General features: G+C 34.3%; 3 protein-coding genes across 4 annotated transcripts in view; 1 reads left to right on the forward strand and 2 right to left on the reverse strand.

Annotated features, from left to right (window-relative positions):
- Window positions 1-9790, reverse strand: part of LOC127250265 (pyruvate kinase isozyme G, chloroplastic) — a 47744-nt gene extending 37954 nt beyond the window's left edge. The window contains exons 1-2 of one of the 2 annotated variants that reach the window (XM_051273450.1): window positions 9383-9790; window positions 5672-5873 (exon numbers count right to left, since the gene is read on the reverse strand). In XM_051273450.1, coding sequence (XP_051129407.1) covers window positions 5672-5873; window positions 9383-9444 — 264 coding nt within the window. In that variant the 5' untranslated portion in view covers window positions 9445-9790. Of the gene's footprint in view, window positions 1-5671; window positions 5924-9382 lie in introns of both variants that reach the window. The other variant, XM_051273449.1, reaches the window with a different exon arrangement.
- Window positions 9791-11276: 1486 nt separating this feature from the next.
- On the forward strand, window positions 11277-12392 carry LOC127250446 (uncharacterized). The gene has a single exon (XM_051273729.1). It carries the CDS (start codon window positions 11277-11279, stop codon window positions 12390-12392), a length of 1116 nt encoding a protein of 371 aa, XP_051129686.1.
- Window positions 12393-18419: 6027 nt separating this feature from the next.
- Window positions 18420-21791, reverse strand: LOC127250716 (ACT domain-containing protein ACR8-like). The gene is made up of 7 exons (XM_051274130.1): window positions 21547-21791; window positions 20793-20838; window positions 20546-20660; window positions 20380-20447; window positions 19744-20310; window positions 19262-19366; window positions 18420-19182 (listed from the first exon to the last, which is right to left on the reverse strand). Exons 1-7 carry the CDS (start codon window positions 21606-21608, stop codon window positions 18808-18810), a joined length of 1338 nt encoding a protein of 445 aa, XP_051130087.1. The 5' UTR covers window positions 21609-21791; the 3' UTR covers window positions 18420-18807.
- Window positions 21792-22450: the final 659 nt, after the last annotated feature.

Consider the following 22450-nt stretch of genomic DNA (forward strand, 5'->3'; position numbering starts at 1 on the left):
AACTCTGCATATGGCATCGCCTTGATCATTTATTCGGCGCGGCATTGGACCTTACAGACGTGCCTTCACCGATTGCAACTACAGTTGCGCGACATCACTTAGAGAATCTCCAATATATACCGCAAAGGAAACCGAGTGGCGGACGCCTTGGCGAGTGTTGTTTGCTCCCTTCCTTCCTGGCGATCGGACTCTTAGCTCGGCGGATATTCCCATGGCGGCTCGTGGATTTCATCGAGCAGATGGCGTTCCAAATTTAAGGTTCTGTTACTCTTGTGATAGATGTTGCATGCCTTTACTTGGTTTTTTAGGTGTTGACTTTCTTAGCTCTTTCTGATTGATTTGTTTAGACTTTAGACTTTTATGGCAGGTCTAGATTGTTGTATTTTTATTTTGTATAGATTGAGAACTACGTATGGCTTGATCCCGAAATCGGGTACGTAGGCAGCTCTCCTGAGCGCAGCCATGACTATAGAGTTTTATCATATTTTCATTGTTATCCTCAATCTAATTTTTTGGCTTGATGTCATCATGTATTTCAGGGGTCCTAAGCGTTTTCAGCGTGAAACCGGTTCTACTCATTCCTTTTAAACACAGACGTCTGTTCCGATATGTCACGGGTTGACATTCCTACCGCTGGTTCTCGGCAGTAGTCCGTCTCATGTCATGTGTACGAGCCCCTGTCCTTTACGGCTAATATGAACGGCATATGTCTTGGTGCAGGTACGTGTTCCGCATTATTCTCCCATACTATATGGTATATCCCGAGCGTGTTGCGCACAGGGGACGGATGGTCTAGGCCTAAGCGCGGGCGTTGCCTTGGCTCAGGGCGTGTCAGCTTCAGGACACATTACATTTGATATCAAAGCGGACCTTGACGGTCGTCTTACCTTTGGGGGTGGAGCGCCCCCTCTTACCTTTGTGGATCGGGACAAACTCTGCATATGGCATCGCCTTGATCATTTATTCGACGCGGCATTGGACCTTATAGAATGCCTTCACCGATTGCGACTACAGTTGCGCGACATCACTTGGAGAATCTCCAATATATACCGTGAAGGAAACCGAGTGGCGGACGCCTTGGCGAGTGTTGTTTGCTCCCTTCCTTCCTGGCGATCGGACTCTTAGCTCGGTGGATATTCCCATGGCGGCTCGTTGATTTCATCGAGCACACGGCGTTCCAAATTTCAGGTTCTGTTAGTCTTGTGATAGATGTTGCATGCCTTTACTTGGTTTTTTAGGTGATGACTTTTTTAGCTCCTTTTGATTGATTTGTTTAGACTTTAGACTTCTATGGCAGGTCTAGATTGTTGTATTTTGACTTTGTATAGATTGAGAACTACGTATGGCTTGATCCCGATTTCGGGTACGTAGGCAGCTCTCCTGAGCGCAGCCATGGCTATAGAGTTTTATCATATTTTCATTGTTATCGTTATTCTAATTTTTTGGCTTGATGTGATCATGTATTTTAGGTGTTCTAAGCGTTTTCAGCGTGAAGCCGGTTCTACTCATTCCTTTTGAACACAGACGTCTGTTCCGAGATGTCACGGGTTGACATTCCTGCCGCTGGTTCTCGGCAATAGTCCGTCCCATGTCATGTGTGCGAGCCCCTGTCCTTTACGGCTAATATGAACGGCATATGTCTTGGTGCAAGTACGTGTTCCGCATTATTCTCCCATACTATATGGTATATCCCGACCGTGGTGCGCACAGGGGACGGCTGGTCTAGGCCTAAGCGCGGGCATGGCCTAGACCAGGGTGGGAGAGTATGCTCGACGTTGCCGGGCAGGTCAAGGAGAAGTACGTCCTATGGTAACTTGACATTCTAAGAGATGAGTGATCCCAATGGGAGGAGTATGCTCAACGTTGCTGAAGGGCCAAGAGGGCCGAGCTTTGTTCGTGATTGAAAAACCACGTTAAGGACGATCTTCCGACGAAGAATGCATAAGCCGCAATAAAGGATATCACGGATGGTGTGCGGAGACGTGCGGCAGAACGTGGGTCGCATGTGTTGTATATGGCCAAAGATCTCGCTGGCTGTTGGTGATCACAAAGAATGAGGGTATGCAGAAAAAGGTCAATGGAGTGACGCCAGAGGCATACTGAGGGTGCAAGAAACAACGTTAGTGCACTTAAGTATCGTCACACGAGGGCGTTTGCAACTTTAAGTGGGGGAGTATTGTCACGGGTTGACATTCCTGCCTCAGGTTCTCGGTCATAATCCGTCCCATGTGTGCGAGCCCCTGTCCTATACGGCTAATGAACGGCATATGTTTTGATGCAGGTACGTGTTCCGCATGATTCTCCCATACTATATAGTATATCAAAAGCGTGTTATGCGCAAGACACAGCTGGTCTGGGCCTCAGTGCGAGCGTGGCCTAGGCGTCGGGCGTGTCAGCTTCCGGACACGTTACAAAGAGATCACAAAAAGAAAGAATCGTGGCCCACTTGAAAGCAGAGAAAATAAGACACTTATCTACATTACCTGAATCAGCTGTTGTGCTAATTGACTTAGATGAATTCACCAAGCTATCTTGGGACACAGTAAACCGAGCATACTCATCGGCAGGAATAGTAACCATGTGAGATTTATTGTTGGATGTAGTCACATTTGCTGCATGAACTTTCTGATTCCGATTCTTCAGCTTCTTGCACAATCGCTTAGTATGTCCAAGTTCATGAGAGTAGCAAGTGATTCCCCCACCAGTGAAAGCACCACGAGTATCCAATGAGTTGCCTTTAGCTTGACGGGACGAAGTGCTGTCACGCTGGCTAACCAATGCATGTACAAGAGTAAAAGAAGTCCAATGCCCATACGACTCAAGCGTTGGAAAACTGTAGATAACTGGGGAACATCAAAGTAATAAGTAATTGAGACCGCACATTGTCAAAGCGAGAGTGTGGCCCGGCCAAGAAACTCATCACCGCCATTTGTTCTCTTTGTTGTTGTTGAACACGCACATCAAGGCTAATGGCATCAACATATTTAACTCACATAAGTTCTTTTGAACTTCATAAAATATGCCTGAAGTGACTGATCCTATTGTTCGGCTTGATAAAAACTCTGATAAACATCATAGATATGCGAAACATTTGTTCCCCATAGTATAAGAAGCCTAAAGGTTTGTTTGTTTAGTGAAATTGTTTGAAGAGATACTTATTATGTGAAGTATAGAGAATTATGTAAGGAATATAAAAATAATAAATATGTAATATATTAATTTTTTTGGGAGATGTGTTTTGGGGAAAAGTGTTTTTCACAAAAAGAGCACACCCTAAGTATTCTAACAAGTCTTTAAACGTATCACAGTGAGTAATTAAACTCATTATATCAGCCTCAATTGAATTCGTGATTTGGAGGAATAATATGGAATCATCCCTTAACCAATCATCATAACATGAGTCTGCAACTAAGGATGGGTCCCTGTCTAGATTATTAGCTTTACTAATACTTCTTAGATGCATCTTGATAGTTTTAGACTACTCAAGGTAGTTCGACCCATTTTCAATATGTATTATGTGATCCTCATAATAGTCGGTACTGCATCAAGAACAATCTTTCCCATCCCTAAATCTAACTTCTTATCCCCCATTATGAAAACACCAAACTTGCACCCAGAATTGCACTATAAATTAATCACACAGCCAACCAATTGCTATCCAGGGATTTTAAGAGAATACCAGCAGAACAGACCAGGAATTCACCGGCAGCGGCAGTGAGAGACAGATTAGCCTCCAAAACAGCCTACTCCAAAACCCTATTATTGCTTTGATACCATGTAATCTCATATAATCTATTTCATCTAACAAAACTAATTTACATATTACATATAGATATAAGTACAAAAATCTAGTCTACTTTGGGCTACTACTTTGGACTAGGCCCATAATATACAATTAAATCCAATATATATTTAACAATATACAACACTTTATATATTTTCTCTTCTCCATTTTGCTTGAACTCACCAACAATTTTTCAGCATATCAATGAAATTCCTCTTGACTTGTTCAAAAATATGTATTACCTATTCACAACATATGGCAACCCATATATCCAACCAACATCCTTGTCCAAGAAATACACTTCACTACCATCATGCAATAAAGCATTCTTTATTGATATCCCAAATCCATATCAAGCTAAGCATAAGTTTAATTAAGATAGAGTAGGGATTAACAAGAAGAATAAACCCTTAGAACAACTATTTTGAATAATAGAGTTATTATAACCATTACTACAACGTATAGCTATTGGTTTAATTAATCATTCTTCTTGGGGATAAAAGGAAATTGTACCTATGAATGCATGGACTTCGAAGACTTCACCAATTTCAAATTGGCAACTGAAGTACAGAGAAGAAGATGGATACACAAGCAAGGTAGATGAAAGTAAGATAAAAAAAAAATGCTAAAAAAATCCATTTCAACCCTAATTATAGTGTAAACTAAATATACATATTTATTTATAATTTAACATATATAAGACCATTACTTAATATTTAATTACATTAACTCAAGCAAAACAATATTTATTGAAAAGCACCTATCAATGAGTTAAAGGCATAAGCCTCGTAATCATTCAGTAAAACAATAAAATAAACAAATACAATCTAACTAAAATAAATTCATTTATTATGATATCGAACACATTTTTTAGGCACAACACATAATGTTAGAAAGGACATTACAGTTTGGTATATAATTTAGCAAGCTTTTATTGCCAACTATGTCAACAATATGCTTTATATGAAAAAGTATGTTGTTATTGTCTTATCACCAAATTTGGAAATGTATTGCAGTGCATTTAAAACACAGTTTCAATATAAAACATTATATTTAACAACTATTTCACCTCAAAAACATCAAAATCCAAAACACACACACAAAATTATATATATATACATAAGTAAACACGCCCATCATGTCAGCAACTACACTAACATATAGGCAACCGAAGTTGAATTATAAAATTATCCATTTTAAATATCATCCATCCAATGTGCCACATGAGTAATAGAACAGTTAGAATTAAATCAATAGTTTGCTGACCACTGCCTTTTTGGTGTTATGAATCTTATGATTCTGGCATAATTATGGCAAATCTTTAGTTTAGTTTCCAGATTTAGCATTGTATTCTCACCTATGTGCTGGAAAATAAATAAATGATCAAAAAAGAAAAGAACCACAACCAATAATTAGGACGCCAGAAAAAAGATATTGTGAGCCTGTCTCAACAGTCACCACAAAATACACAAATCAAACATCACTGTCCAATTTTATCAGTATATGACCAAGGCGAAAGAAGACTGCTTACCAGCCAAGGTCTCATTCCTAACTAGTTTCAGAAGTCTAACGAACAATAGTGAGTCAAATAGACCAAGACAACAATACTGCTTAATAAATAAAAGGGCTCTAATTAATTATAAGTTAAGTAGGACAACATTATTCACAAATAAATTGAAGTATAAGATGAATTGGATATGATTGAAATGAATTAAGCATTAAACCAAACATTCTATTGTAAAAAATAACAAAATGATATGATTTTCATGTTATATGACATTTGTGTAGGAAATGAGTAAATAATGTGATAGGTCACTACTCTTCATTCATTACTTATAAGCTGCAATAGCATTCAACTTTAGCTTTGTAAAGTAGTAAGAAACATACCTTAGTGTCTAGCATTATGGCAATAACCTTGTCCTCAAACTGCGCATTATATTCCTTGACCAGATCTATGGTTTTCTGGTGTGATGCGTGATCACCATGAGACATATTCAACCGTGCCACATTCATTCCAGCTTCTGCTAGTTTCCAAATCATTTCATGTGTGCTGGTCGAAGGACCAATTGTACAGACAATCTTTGTTTTCCTTTGAGAATTTACATTAACACGTGTTAGCTGTAGGCCATCAGCACCCAACTGAAATGCAAAACAAACTTTACTTCATGATGCACGTTTTTCAGGCTATGTCAATAATCAATTAATTATATGAGTGAAAGGTATATATGAACAAATCAATAGTGCGAAAATAAATAGAACCAATATTGCATCAGTTTTCTATAAATCAAAAAAGCAAATATGATACACATGACAGTAGGTTAGAAAGCATTTAACTTGAAATTTGGATTTGCAGAGCACCCCTGAGATAGCACCAAAATCCAAAGGGCAAACGATGATATTTGGCTAGCATGTTGTTGGTGCCTACCATATTGTAGACCATTTGATTTAATCTGGCCAATTTTTGGACCATGGGAGACATCTCATAAGTTCCCCAGGGTCAACACTTGTTCATCTATCGCCAGTCGAAGAACTCATTCTCAATGAACTTCAACACATGTTAATCTCTCAACAATCACATCAAAAGGGCTGAAGAAAACTGTCAATTCATGCTCAGAATCAAGTCCTCATTTGCACCTTTGAGAAAACCTCAAAATCAACATAAAAAGGGGAAGTAAGGATAATGACTGATTGAGGTAACCTCCAAGATTTCCCCCACAGAAGAAGCCTGATGATGCACAATTATAAATAGCTGCCTAGCCTCAGGACAAAGGAAAAGGATATCTGGAATCTTTTAGCATTTGTAAAATCTCAACAAACTTTGAAAAAGCTTAAGGAAGGAGACGTTTGATGCTGTAACATGCAAAAGAGGCTGTGGACAAGCACCATGTTTGGCAGATTTTTAAGAAGAAGTGTATTATCTTTATTTTCTTGCTACTGCAATAGTGTTTGCCGTTTTCTAAAGAATTTAACTATATCTGTGTCTAAGATTCTTCATGGAAAAGAGTCACAATCGATATAAATAACACTTACTAATTTAACAAGTTTTATTGCACTACTACTAATCCCAAGTTAATATGTGATTGCCACCTTCATTCATGTCATAACTAGAAGCACCTATTTGGTTCATCACCGCTCATTCTATAATAATACAAATGTGGATGGAGTGACATGAAGGCCAATTACCACTTGGACTAGTCACAAGATCCTAAGCCAGGCTGTAATACCCCTGACTCAACATAGCAGCCAGAAGCACTATGTGATGGTAAAATGTCCCGACAAATCAGTACCTGCTTTGTCCTCACTCACATACCCCTAAGAAACTTCCTAGAAGCAATCCATATTCAAACTGCCACATCTTCACTTGATTGAAGCAGGAAGTAGACCAACTGAACCATCCAAAGCCTTTAGGAATAGGAATAAGGGCCTCTAACGTTTAGGGAACAGGAATTCCTTTAGTGAGATAGCTCGTTAATGAAGTTTTCAAACCACTTACTAGATAATCCAAACCAAAGACGCTTATTACTAGTGGGCTCCAAAAAATTGTTCCTTGTTCATGCCAATCTTCATAAACTAACTCCAACTTCTGTGGCATTACACACACAGAATGTTGAATCTGATGTAACATACAGCCAGATTTGTGTAGATTAGTAGATATAATTAGATTAGATTTTAAAAAAACTAAATAGAAATCTGTTGTATTTTTATATCTTTTAGTATAGACTGATTTATTTAAATCGCATAATCATCAGCTGCAACACTGGCTTCAGCTATGTTATCATTCCTTTCGACAGATTTTTCCTTATGTTTATTTTCAATTTAAACAATCAGATGTAATGTAGCTCATTTTATGACAATAATTACACTTAAATTCCGGTGCTAGATTTAGAACTAGATTTACTACTTTCATAACCCGTCTTATCCAACAGATTTTTCCTTATGTTTATTTTCCAATTTAAATAATCAGATGTAATGTACCACATTTTTTTATGACAATAATTACACCTTCAGTGCTGGATTTCGAACTAGATTTACTACTTTCATAACCCCCTTGTCCAATCTCACTCTAACAACTAGGCTTTCAACATTAACCCCAATATCTTCTCAAGTAATGCCTTTATCTATCTGATCCTCATAGAACACAAAAGTACTCTATCTATCTAATCCTTAGAGAATACAAAAGTAACAAGTTTATCAAAATGAGAGAGCAATGATTTACCTTCCACCATTCGAAGCATATAGTGGCTTTGAATACTTGAACAGGCTCTTCTTATCAAACTCTACAAATTTTGAGTTCTTCAAATCCTCATGAAATTCTACCATCAAGACAACAGAAGGGCAAAATACTTGCAGAATATACAAACTATGTTGTTTGTTGTTTTTGGTGCAATTCAAAGCTAAGCCAAGTGGTCAAGCCTCCATCCTTATAGATACAAATGGAAGGACTAAGAACAAAAAAGTCCGATGTGGAACACCCAACATAACATCCTTGTTGGCTTTATTTGAGCCTTGCACTTCCAATCAGTGCCCAGAGTCGTTGCACTCATGAACAAACAGAATAGGTAGTTCATCTAAGAAATTGAATTTTGAATGAAAGATATTAATCATCTACTATCTTGCAAGCATAATACAGTGAATTCACACAGAGTTACCTTCCTACAGACCCCAGTAGAAGTAATTGAATCTTCACATCTACTATTGTGACTTTCATATAAAAGAAATAATTAATGTAGTGGATATTCTACTTCAATTCTAACAGAAGGGGTCTGATTACATAAGTTTTCACATCAGCTTTGACACCTCGACCCGCAAGCCACGCTTAGCCGGGCGTATCAGAATTGCATATTGGCCCCACAAGTCAACACGAGTCCTTCCAGGACGCTTCTGACCTCACTCATGCGCACTGAAAGACTTCCCGGGTCACCCATCCTCAAATTACTCTAAGTCAAGCACGCTTAACTCTAAAGCTCTTTGCAGTGGGGCTCCCGAAAAAAAATGTGTACATGAATAGTCTATTCAATCCATTTAACCTCTAATCAAATTTAAATGGTCCAATACCGACTCATCCACACACGAGAGTTGGCCAAGCAACGGCCGGGGTATCACATCACTATTCATCAAAATGGCCATTTTTTAAAACAAAAAATCTAATCTAATACATAATCTTCACATAAAATATTTCATCAAGAACCTATTTTATATACAAAACAGCCTATTTCCATTGCATCAAATAAGGTTGAACTCTCGTAAACTTCCAAACACTTTCGAGACATACACAATGATGCAGATCAACTGTTTAAAAATAATTATAATAATTATATTAATGATATAAATTAATAATACAAATTAAATGTTAATTTTATCAAGGCATTCAGCATCAATGCTGAAATATTTTAATCAGCATATAATCCTTGGCCATCAAACATATATAATCAAGTACCACACAAAATATAAACTCACATATAAAATCAACCTGCAGAAATTACTCACTAATCCAAAACCAAAACAATACCAACTTCTTCAATTTCATATTTCCTTCTCCACAAACAATAAATAGCATACACATCAATCAATCCGATATCAAACACTCAAAAAACTTACGGTGACTGCCGAGCCATTGGGGGAAAACGTGGTAACGGGGGGATTCGAATCTCCGTCTCCATAGCGGAGGCTATTGACAATCCTGGCCGCCTTACGCAAGCCGTCTATTCGAAAGGTCTTCTTCTTCAATTTAAACGGAAAGCGCAGCCCGTCGATGTTCCTGGCCGAGGAAAGGCGATGATCAGCACGAGAAGTGCAAGGAGCCATCCTCCCTGTTGGCAGTTCCACCGCTGTCGCCATAGAAAACATCGCCCAAAATCTTCAGCAGTGAGCAAAGGGAGATGGTTAGAGAGCAACGGTGAAAATGAAATGCAGGAGGAAGGAGGAGAACAGCCACAGCCACAGACAGCCACCTGACCAAGCAGAGCAGAAACTGAAAGTGAGTGACTGAGTCAACTCGAGGGTACCAACTCGCTTGATTCTTCTAGAAGAAAAAATAAACAAATACATGAAATATTTTAAGGTAAACACTGAAACTTAGGATGTGTTTTTTTTTTTTTCCCAAATTTTACTATTTGAAATGTGTAAAAATTTTCTTTCACAAAATATCTCATTAAATATTATTTTTATATCAAATACAAATTAAATTTTTTTCAAACTCATCAAAAGAAATACACTATTATCAAAATATATATACATCTTCCGTCATTAAAATATATGTTCATTCTCTTTGTATTTTATAAAGGATTGAGCATATATTTGAATTACGGAGGTAGTAGTAATTAGTAAAAAATGAAAAAATATATTAATATTAAAATAATTATTATATAAAAGTTAATTATAAATTAAAATTAATATAAATAAATAATTAAATTAAAATTATAAATTATGTAATTTAAAATGTATTAATTAATTTTTATTTAAAAAAAAAAAACAAGTTATTTGAGACTAATGAAAATGAAAAAACAAATATATTGTGCGAAAAAAAGAATAATAATAAGAATAGCGATGATAAATTTTTTTTATATGACTCTTTTTATTATTTTAGAACCATAATTAAATTCTATATTAAATTAGTCTCACAATTTTAAAAAATGAAAAATAATCTTCGGTAATCGGAGTTGCTGATGTGGCAACACCATGACACTTTAAAATTTGTATGAATAATACGTTGACAATATTTGAAGATTATTTCTATAAAAACTTTTAAATTATAAGACTAGCTCAATACAAGAGTTAGATATAATTTTAATATAATACTTAAATATTTTTTATCGTGTACAAATCTCCGACAAGCCATAACGTTACTACGTCAACAACTTCGAGATTTTAGAACTATTTTTACAATAACTTTTTAATTGTAAGACCAATCTAATATTAGATATACTTATTGCTCTAAAATAACAAGAATGCATGCATGAAACTAAAATATAACTTTTTTTGATAATAATAATAATAGTATTTCTTACCTTCATCATATATATTTCTTTTAAGAAAAATAAATATTTTAGTAAAAATTTAATAAAAAAATGAAAATATAATTGAAGATATTTTTAAAAATAATTATTCATTAAAGAGAATGAAAGGAGTGTAATAAAATTAATACCATTTGTTTGTAAATAAAAATTAAATGATCATTCATTTAATTTTTTAAATTTTATATAAATAAAATATCTTCAAAAGTATTTTTTCAATAAAATAAATTAATAAAAAATTTATCAACTATCTATTTAATACTCCTAATTTTTTAAGACAAATTGTTCTTAATGGTAGTGAGCTATTTGTAATTTTATTCTAATGATACTATCAATTAATTGATTTTTTGTGCTAAAACTTTTATAGCCTCACAAAAATCGAAAATTCGATAAAGAAAAAATAAAAATAAAAATAATGTAAATGGCGAAAAGGCCAAATCCTACACCAAAACCCCACCAAAAGAGTCCGTCGTCTGAAAATGAAGATTTCCGCCAAACTCCAAGACCACCACCACCAGAGCCACCGTGAAACACCGCCGTCGCCGGTGCTCATACGCGCCAAAATACCTCTAACGATCTTCAACCTTCCCTTCCTCTCACACTTCTCCACCACCACCACCCATCCCTCCGACCTCTCCCTCTCTCTCTCCACCAACTTCTCCTCCGGACCCTCCCTCAAATTCTCCTACACCACCGCCGCCTCCGCCTCCTGCGCCGCCGCCGCACCGCCGTTTAGTCTCACTCTCAAATCCGGCACCGGCGTCTTCGGATCCCCCACAAACTCCCCTCTCGTCATCTCCGCTCACTTCTCCTTCGCCCAACCTAACCCTACTTTCTCTCTCCTGGTAAAGCCCCAATTCGGATCCTTCTCGCTCCGCAAATCGATCGATTCCCACGCCGATTCCGCCGTGAGCGACGACGCCGACGCCGGAGGCGACTCGACCTCATATGGATTCGTGCCAGTGGAGATTGCCGCAGCTCCGAAGGACAAATTAGGGCACGAAATTGAGAATCCCAATTCCGCAGCTCAGAAGAACAAATTAGGGCAGAAATTTGAAGTTTCAAATTCCAATTCCAATTCGGTCTTCAAGGGGATTCGAATGGCGGCGGCGACTCAACTGCCGGTGGCGAAGAGCGTCTCGGTGAACTTCCGGTGGTGGGTGAATTTCTCAGGCGACCAAATGCCGGTTCTACGGATCAACAAAATCGGCATTCGAAGGGCCATAGCCGAGGCTGCAACAGACAGCGAGAAGAAGGAGATTGTCGAGAGGAATTCGGAAGAATTCGAATTCGATCAATTGAAAGGACTGTGTTTTTGGATGAAAAGGGAATTGGATGGTTTGACAAGAGTTAACAAGGAGATGAAAGAGGAATTGGAAGAAATGAAATCTGCAGGGAAGAAGGCGATGATCATGGGTTCCGGCGAGAGGCCGAGTGGGTTCGAGCAGTGGCGAAGCAGGAGGAAAGCTGGAGCTGACGACAATGGCAATGGCAAGATGAATTATGGGGTGAAAGAAGAGAAGGACGCGGCGGCCATGGATGTGGAGAATGAGTTGCAGAGAGCGATAATGGCTGCCACGGCGGCGGCTTCGTAGGTAATTTTAGCTAAGCTTTTTGCTGCATTTTCATGGCATTGCAATATGGATGATCTGATCAATCAGTAATGGGATTTTGGAAATAGCAAGCTCGAGTATATGTTGTTCAAAGTTCGAGCTCGACTCGAATATATTATCGGGACATACTTGCTTGTTTAGGCATTTCCAATCCTTACACTCCATTTTTGCAGGATTTACATTCAAAATATGTGATCTAAAATCATTTTATTCCAACTATAAACTTGACCTTTTACTCTAAAACGTATAATCCCTCCGTTCCAAAAGAATTGTCTTTGTTTTTCTATTTTCGTTCGTCCTAAAACAATTGTCGTGGTTTCCACTTTATAACAAAATTATTCATACTTTTCTAAACTACCCTTAATTATTACTCTAATCTATTTTTTAAAATCCTTCAAAAAGTAAGAATATTTTAGTCTTTTATATTCTATTTTATACTCACTTTCAATTAAATACTATTATTCTTTAATTCCCGTGCCAACTCCCAACAAGACACTTCATCTGGGACGGAGGGAGTATTACATATATATTCTTCTTTTATACTCCCTGTTTCCCAAAACAATATAGGCACATTTGGGATGAACACGAGACAATCAAGGAATAATAGTATTATATTAATATTGGGTGTAAAAGTGTTTTTTAAAGACTAAAATGCGTTCATTTTATGTAATTATTGTGAAAAAATAGGGATAATTTTGTAAAAAGGTGGGAAGTGAGTTACTAAAAATAAAAATGAAACTATTGTTTTGGATGGACGAAAATGGCCAATAGTGACGGATGGAGTATTATTTTATATAACTTTTTATATTTATAAATTACATTTTAATTTTAATTTATTTTTACATTATACTCCATATATATATAATTTATATTTTATTTAAAAAATTACATATATAAAAATTAATATTTATTATTAATAACTATTACAAATAAAATAATTTTAAATAAATAATTAAATATTACCAAAACAAATATGATATAATAATTAAACAAAGATAACATAATATTATTATTTCGTAACGATTTATTAAGAAAGCATGCATTACATTCATATTTCAAATAAAATACGATATTTATTATTCAGTGGAGTTATTATTTTATTCTCATATATGCTTTAGCAAATCATTACGGAATGCGAAACGGGCATCTTTGTCTCTAATTTGTCGATGTTGAGTAAAAAATTGTTAAAGTTGGATGGTTTCATTGGTTGTCATTTTCACTTATGAGGGTGGTGCTTCTAAAACTTCTCTGGTAGGTGCACCGAGATCTTGTTCATCTTCTATTATCATATTAGGCATAATAATACAATTAGTGATAATATCATGTAGAACATTTTTTTTACCAAAATCGAACTGGTCCAACAATTATATACTAACGTGATTCTAAAACTCCGAAAGCATGTTCAACATTTTTTTTACAAGACTCTTGTTTCTGAGCAAAAAGTCCTTTCTTTGAACCTCGTGGATCACGAATAGTTTGCACAAGATTAACTCACTTAGGATAAATATCATCAACTAGAAAATACTCAATATTGTATTATTTTCCTTGAAGGATATAATGTGCATGAGGAGCAATACCTAGAACAAGATTTGAAAACAAATGCCAGAATTCTAAAATATTAATATCATTATTGGCATCTAACATACCAAAATATGCATGTCAAATCCAAAGATTATATAATCAACCACAACTTCGACAATAATAGTTGGTGATCCACTACGACTTGCATATTGACTTGCGAAAGCCGTAGGATAATTTTTTTCATTTCCAACACATACAATCTAAATTGCTCAACATACCTGAAAAACCACAAAATTTTCCAATATGAAGCAACCTTGCAATATCATTAGCATTAAGATATCGAAGATATTCAGTTAAAAAAATTTCAACGACGGCATGACAATATCTCTTAAACTTGCATTTGTCCTTGATTCACCAATTTTAATGTATTCGTCAGTTGAATCTGCAGGTACACCATAGCTAACAACCGAAAAATAGCAGTTACCTTTTTTAAAGTTGACAAGCCAAGTCTATCAAAACCATCTATTCGTTGAAAATACGGATCATGATATTTAAATGCATCAACAATATGAAAAAACAGACTTCGAGATATTCGAAATCGCTGATGAAATATTTGCTCGTTATATAAATGATTATTTGAAAAATAATAATTATATAAATTATGATCTAAACTTTCACGATCACAATTAATTACTTGATGATTTGGGATAGAGCCTCGATAGGTTGATTGAGAGAGATTGAGTAACTGTTCTAGATAAACATTATTTTACATCAGTGTGGAGATTGTTGCTTCATCTTCTTGAATGGACTCTATAAAAATTCTACTAACTTTTTTATTATCTGACGATGAAGAGTTACTCGTACTGAAGAAATAATATTGTTTTGATAGGTGAATATATGTATGATGAATAAATTTGCGTTGAATGCCCAATAATTTATAGAATGAAAATTTTAGATAAAATATAAATATATGATAATTATTTGGATAATATATATTCATCCAACGGATGAAATGAATATGAAATTCAAACAAACGATCAAGATTGCTCTGACATGGATAAATAGTTTTTTATAATTTATAATATATAATAATTATTTGAATAATATATATTCATCCAACGGATGAAATGAAGATGAAATTCAAAATGACGATCCTACTCTGACATAAATAAGTAGATTTTTATAATTTATAATATATAATAATTATTTGAATAATATAAATATTCATCCATAAGATGAAAATAATATCCAAACGAACGGTTCGGATTGTTTTGATATAGATAAGTAGATTTTTATAATATATATGTATATATATAGTCAAATATAATATAAACAATTGAGATTGGTCAAAAAAATATTTTGATCCAATGGTTCGGGTGTTGTGAAATGTAAATGCACATTTGAGATAAGTTTTTCAATGGATAAGATTTGATATCTATCCAAGATTTGTCTATAAACATATTTCTCCACCATTTGAATCATTGCACCAGAATAACTCACTTCTCATTATAATATAACAAAATTTTATTAAAAACTTTTCTCACAATGTCCATCCGAGGTGGTGGTTATAGTCATGATGAAGATGTGTTGCTATGCCAACATTATTTAGATATTTCGCAAGATCCAATTACCGGAAGACAACAATCCAATGATCAATTTTGGAATCGAATCACTGATGCATACGAACAAACTAAAAGTCATGATTGGGAGATACGTAGTGCAAGATTTGTACAAAATCGGATCAAAGTCATGGAGAAAGCTCTTCGAAAGTTACTTGCTTGTATCAAGAAAATGAAAACTTGAAAATCCAGTGGAGCTTAAAAAATGGATATTATAAGTCTTTTCTTAAATTTCTTGTTAATATATATAGTTCAAAAGTTTATCTGTAACATTAAGATATTGTTTGCAGTTAAATCAAACAATTGAGGTAGTAATGAAGGAAGATGCAATATGCTTTTGTATTTTAATTTTATTTGCTAAATAATTTTATAACATATATTACTTACGTCCGACTCTAAGGGTTCATTTACTTTTTTTATATGTTGATCTTTAAATATTAATTATTATATCAAAATATAGTACAAATTAAAAAAAATGCAAAAATATTTATATTAGTGTCTTGTAATATTAATAGAAGGACTTTTATAAAAAATAAATAAATAAAATAAAATAAAATTATACAAATATAAGAATATTTTTAGTGTTAAATATAGTGACAAAAAGATAAATGAGAGACGGACGGAGGGAGTACTATTTTTAAGTTTAAATAAATTTAAATTTAAATACAAATGTATATTTTTTAATAATAATTTTTTTGTGGAGTACTATTTTCAAGTTTAAATAAATTTAAATTTAAATACAAATGTATATTTTTTAATAATAATTTTTTTGTGGATCCCATCCCCCCTCTCAATTCTGCATAACACAGTTGATTTTCGGATTGGAGCTAAAATGGTGATAAGAGATCAACTCATTTAAGAATCGAAATAATATACGATATTTAATTTTTTTTTACGTGAATGGTGATATTGATATTTAAAATAAAAATTAATATAATACTCCCTCTGTCCTACGTACATGTCTGCTACACACGGTATTTTAGGAGAGGTGTAATTAGTAGAGAATTAAGAATGTATTAGTAAAAATAATTATCCGATAATATAAATAATTATAAATTAAGATTAAGATAACTAAATTAGTTTAATTAAAGTTAAAAAAAATTAAAAATTAAAAAGTTTAAAATGAGATTAAAGTGTATAATCATTTTCCAAAAAATAAAAGTGACATGGAACGTGGAACGGACAGAAACGGCAACGTGGACGTGGCATGTGGGACGGAGGGAGTATATGTTTAAATATCTTAAATAGTGTTATTTTAATAAAAATATATATAATATAGTAACTATTTTGTAAAAAAAACTAAATTTTATACTCTTATTATACAATTAAATGAAAATTTTATTTATTTATAGTTAATATAAAATAATTTTATAAAAAAAAATTAAAGTTAGAATAAAAATATTTGTTTATTAAAGAGAGATAAAAATAAAATAATTTTGAGTTGGTCGAAAATATTATAAATTTAAAAGATAGAAATAAAAGATTTTTTAAGTGGTTTTATATATAAGATATTAAAATTTTAAGTATGTTATTCATATTTATTAAATATATTTAATATTGATAAATTTATTAAAAAACATAAATCCGTCAACCTCACTAAAATGAAAAATATGTCAATTGTTATGAAAAAAAAAAAAAAAAAAAAGAGTATTATATATCTTTTTACTATTCAAATTAAATATACTACCTCATATATCGTTTGGGGAATAAACAGTTTTTAGTTGTATAGTTAGTCAAAAAATTAATTTATGTGTTTTGTTAAATTAGTTTTTTGAAAAAAATAAAATAAAATAAAATTGGACCCAAAAACTAATATACGAGCATTTTAGAAAAGGTTTTGCACTTTAATTTTATTTATTTCTTATTTATACTTAAAAAAATTATTATTCATTTCATACATATAGATATATTTTTATTGCATCATTTATTATTTATTTTTAATATATTTAATTTATTAAATTATAATTTTATTTTTGTAATTTTAAAATAATTACTATTATTAATTATTACATATAAATTTACATATTTTTTTATTATATAAATTTTACATTAAAAATTAATAAAACAATAATTAGTATAATAAAAATATATATACGAAAGATTTATTATTTTATATTTTACACAATTTTAATAAAAAATTATTATTTGTTTTCTAATAATTTTTTTCTCAAATCTAAAAAATAAAAATAATATTTTTATAATTTCAATAATCAATAACAAAAATTCTTATAAATTTTAAACCAAAATTAACAAAATTAAATATTTTAAAAAATAACATAACAATGTCATTAATTGTCATTTTAAGTATAAATAGCTAATGTCAAACAGTTTATTTTTTTTTTTTTTTACCAAACACTTTCATCTCATTGAATCAGTCAACAAGTAACATGTATCAACTAATGGTCAAACTCATCCATTAATAAATTGAAAAAAATCACATATAATATTAAAAAAAAAATTAAAACAAACTTAAATAGAAAGTAAAGCTATTTAAATGTATCTGACGATCGGTGGCAGAGTGAAGATTTGAACATTGACAATGCTTTCTTGATCAAATTTATCATTTAAAGTTTCAAATTTTTTTCAATTGGCCTAATTTCTCAACCCCCGTGATCAATAATAATAAATAAATATCCCACCCCACCCCTCTTTACCTACCTACCCACCAAGCTACCTTTTCATTTATTCAAATTAAATAAAAATCTTGCTTTCATCATAAACACATGGCACATTGTTATAATTAATAACCATACCAATCCATCGTAACTTCAACCAACACACGACCAATAGGGACCTAAGACTGCTTAAATGATGTAAATGACAAATTAAAGCGACTTTTCTTTCAACAATGCATATCACAAGAAAAAGCTAAAATTCAAATTCGATTCGATTCAAAATCAACAAAATTATGTACAAACCCCACAACACATCTCTCTCTCTCTCTCTCTCTCTCTCTCTCTCTCTCTCTCTCCGGTTTCACATTCTACTCTTGAAAATTCTCAACTAACTAACTAACTAACCCACCAATAAGAACACCAACAAAACCTAACCAACCAAATTCCCATTAACAAATGTTTGGGGAGGTGGGCCCCACTCAAAATCTATCCACCTCCACTGTGTGTTTGTATTCAAATTACCATATTACCCCTATTATCAATCCCCCAATCGCATGTCCTAACACTACACTATGTACATAGCCAAATAATAGAGAAATTGTAAACCTAAAAACAACCATAGCATATGATATGATATGATCATCAAGAATAAGATTTGATCAAACCCAGATTGTATAGATTCCTTCTTACCATGCTTCCCAGCGACAGCAGCATCGCCCCGCCGCCGCCGCCACTGCCGCCGTCATCGCTCTGTCGATCACCCTTCGGCCGGTGGCGGATCGACGGCAGCTCCTTCACAATCAAGTTACTAAACCCGATCATTCGTCTCACCGATTCGATCATCTTTGGATCGCCCGGGTTCCCACTCGCATCCGTCACGTAGAATATGTTCACCGCTCGGTCAAGCTTTGTGGAGATTTCAGCCATCGTTACGTTCAGGCCGTTTTCCCGGAACGTTCGTGTTACGTCGGCCAGGAGGCCCTCTCTGTCGGACGCGCACAGCTCGAGCCTCACGCCCTGTTGTTCGACGGGATTATTCAATATTTAAATTTACGATCGCAGAATAAAAATTGAATCTTTGATGGAACCTGCAAACCTGAGATGCCCTCCTTTTAATTGCAGCCTGTAAGCAGAGAATCACTCGCTGTTTCTCGGCTTCGGAACTGATCGGTGTTCCGTCCATGTGTTTGATGAAGAATTCCTGGACAAAGTTTTCGAGTAATTCGAACACAATGAGTCACTAATCGTAAAGAAAATCTAATAAGGAACACATACATACCTATATATATATGTATACTAGAGCTGTAAAACAAATAAACAGTTCGCAAACTTGGCTCAGTTCGACTCATTTGAGTTCGCTACAAGCTTGTTCGTTTAGCTAAACAAGCCAAACACGAACATAAATTTTGGCTCGTTATATTCACGACGAGCTCGAGCTTGTTCACAAGCGTTCGCGCCGAGCCGAGCCGGAAAAAAATTGTTAAACGAGCTAAGTTCAAACAAAAATTTCAGCTCGTATCTGTTAACGAATGAACACGAGCCGAGATCAACTCATTTAGAGCTCTAATGTATACGTACCAATGATGCTTCATCGCCGGATGTGTCGACGGTGGCATGAAAAACGACGTATTCCATGTCTGTCAGAGTGCAGACAACATCAAACAGAAGCTTAATCCGATCCTTGCAATGAATATTTACGACAGAATAATCCCTCTGCAGATCATTTTGAACCAATACGTCAGGGGGGGCGTCGCGGGGCTTGATGATCGGACTCCGCTCGTAATCCCGATCAGCAAACATCATCTGATGAAGCCTTCTTTCGGCGTGTGTGGTGGCGCTCAAAGACACGGAGGTTTTGGCGCTCCGGATATCATTATCCCCCTTGAGCACATTCCTCAACATCGACTCAATCACATCTAACTTCTCAGGGTCTTCGATTGGACAGCCTAAATCATCTTTAAGGTAGATTAAGGATGCAATACGACCGTTGTGAGTCCACACTTTTGCATCGACCACATTGCAGTGCAGATTGGAGAGTACTGCAAACACCTCGGATAATAGCCCGACACGATCTGTCCCCGTCAGTTCTAGTGCTGTTAGACCCTCGAAGCTTTTCGATCTCCCATAATGAGCAGTCTCTAGTGACTGCAAAAAAAACTTCAGTTGATTCAAGCAATCACATAAAAATGAAGGTTTATTTTATAAATTTGTTACCTGCTCAATGTAACTCAGGATGCTGTCATCAGTTAATTTGTTTCCATTCAAGTCGGTGACATGAAAAACTGCAATTACAAGAGCAAATAGACACATTTATTTATTCATCTAAAGGTTAAATGAACATGAAAGCCATTGGCAAGAAAGGTGAATTATGGATTCTCACCATCCATGAACCACCGGCCGTCTGAGGAAATATAAGCTTTCTTGATCGACAGATTCAAATCCATCAAAATTTGAACTGCTTCTAGAAGAATTCCATGCCTTCTTGCGCTATCAATCTGTCAAATCATTTATGCAAAAAAAAAAAGACAGAAGTCAATGCTAATAATATAAGAATTTTGATGAAATTAAATAACTAAGCCGTGAATTTGAGGCAAGGATGACGCAGGGCTTCGAAAATGGCCACATACCATGACGCGGGTCGAATCGGCGCAGCCAGCATTGTCAATCATGACCCTACAAGATGTCGACGGATAAAAATGAGATGCAGAAAACAGTAGTAACTTCACATACACACCAAAGATGTGGCTAAAAGTTAAATAAAAATTTTCCAGGGGCCAGAGAAAAAACGATTTAAGGCTGAATATGGGTAGGGTTCAGAGTAACTTGCACGCAAGGGAAAATTAGTATGTGTAATTAATATATATATATATATAGTTAATTTGGTGATTAGTGGGAAACTTTGAGTGGAAAACTGTCACTAACAGAAAATGGAAAGTTTTGTTCATGAGAACATTAATTACTGTCCATAGAAACGGAAAATTGGGAAGAACAAGCACAGATGCAGAAATTGTGGAAAAGTATTCTCCGCGTCGAGTGCAATATTTCGATGTTCTACTAAATTACTCGAAGTGATTCAGGAAGGTATTACACAGCTCATATTTCAGCGATTGGAGCTAAGAACCCTAAATTATCAACATTTTCCTAATTTCACGAAAAACACAAGTTCCTCCCACTGCAAGTAAAGCGAAATTCAAAACAATGGAGAAATTGAAACTCTAGGCAACATTAACTTCCATTTTAGTCTAAGGAACACAAAATCACTGAACCAGAAAAGCAGAATTCGGAGAAAACACAACCAACACAGTCACAAACAGCAACCTAATATAAAAAAGGATAAGTAAATTAAATAAACAGCCAGCAAAACGATAAGCGAAGACTAACCGCGGAGTCGACATTCGAATGACAAGCTTCTCGTATTCATCCAAGTACCTCGGCCACTCCATACTCGACCTCCACTCCAAATCCTTCGCCAAATGCCCAAAAACGGTCAAAAAACCGCAATTAAAGGCCGAAATTAGAGAGGAACGACAGGATCTGTAATCTGTAGCTCTCGAAAGCTTCTCCGCGTTGCTTTCTCTCTCCTCTCTCTCTCTCTCTCTCTAGCATCGACAGAGGAGTGCATGCCTGTTTGGCTTTGGCTTTGGGAGTATTTATACCTCAGAAATTCACCGAATATTTAAATATATAATTAATTAAAAATTAATATATTAACGAGGGCCTCGAGGAAGGGTTCCTCCCATTCTACGATAAATAAAATTAAATAAAATAAAAGAGAACAATAAAAAGCATCACCTGCTTAGCACGTGCTTAGCGGGCCGAGGCCGAGGCCGGGACCCTAGGATCTCAGATCTCATTTCTATTTCGGCTTTATTAGCTTTTTTATAATAAATAAAATTGGGTTTTTATATATATATATGGCTAGTTTTAAAGGTCTCGATTATTTTCTGACGTGTTGATTTTTAAATATTAATAATTATAAAAATATTTTTATTAATATCTAGTATAATATTTTATAAAAAAAATTATATAAATATAAAAATATTTTTAATATTAAATATAATCAAAAAAAAATGTAACTCTTAAAAATGGATGAATAAAATATAATTTAAAATAAATTTAAAATATGAAACTCATATAAATTCTTATTTAAATAGTATTTTGATATAATATTATATATAAAAAATAGTATAGTTTAATTAAAGAAAATACTCCATGGGTCCAGTATGTATGTAATATAACATATAAGTGAATGAACAATTGTACTACTCCCTCTGTCTTTAATAAA

The sequence above is a fragment of the Andrographis paniculata genome, unplaced genomic scaffold (genome assembly GCF_009805555.1).
Source record: "Andrographis paniculata isolate CXL003 unplaced genomic scaffold, ASM980555v1 Contig37END, whole genome shotgun sequence".
Lineage (NCBI taxonomy): Eukaryota > Viridiplantae > Streptophyta > Magnoliopsida > Lamiales > Acanthaceae > Andrographis > Andrographis paniculata.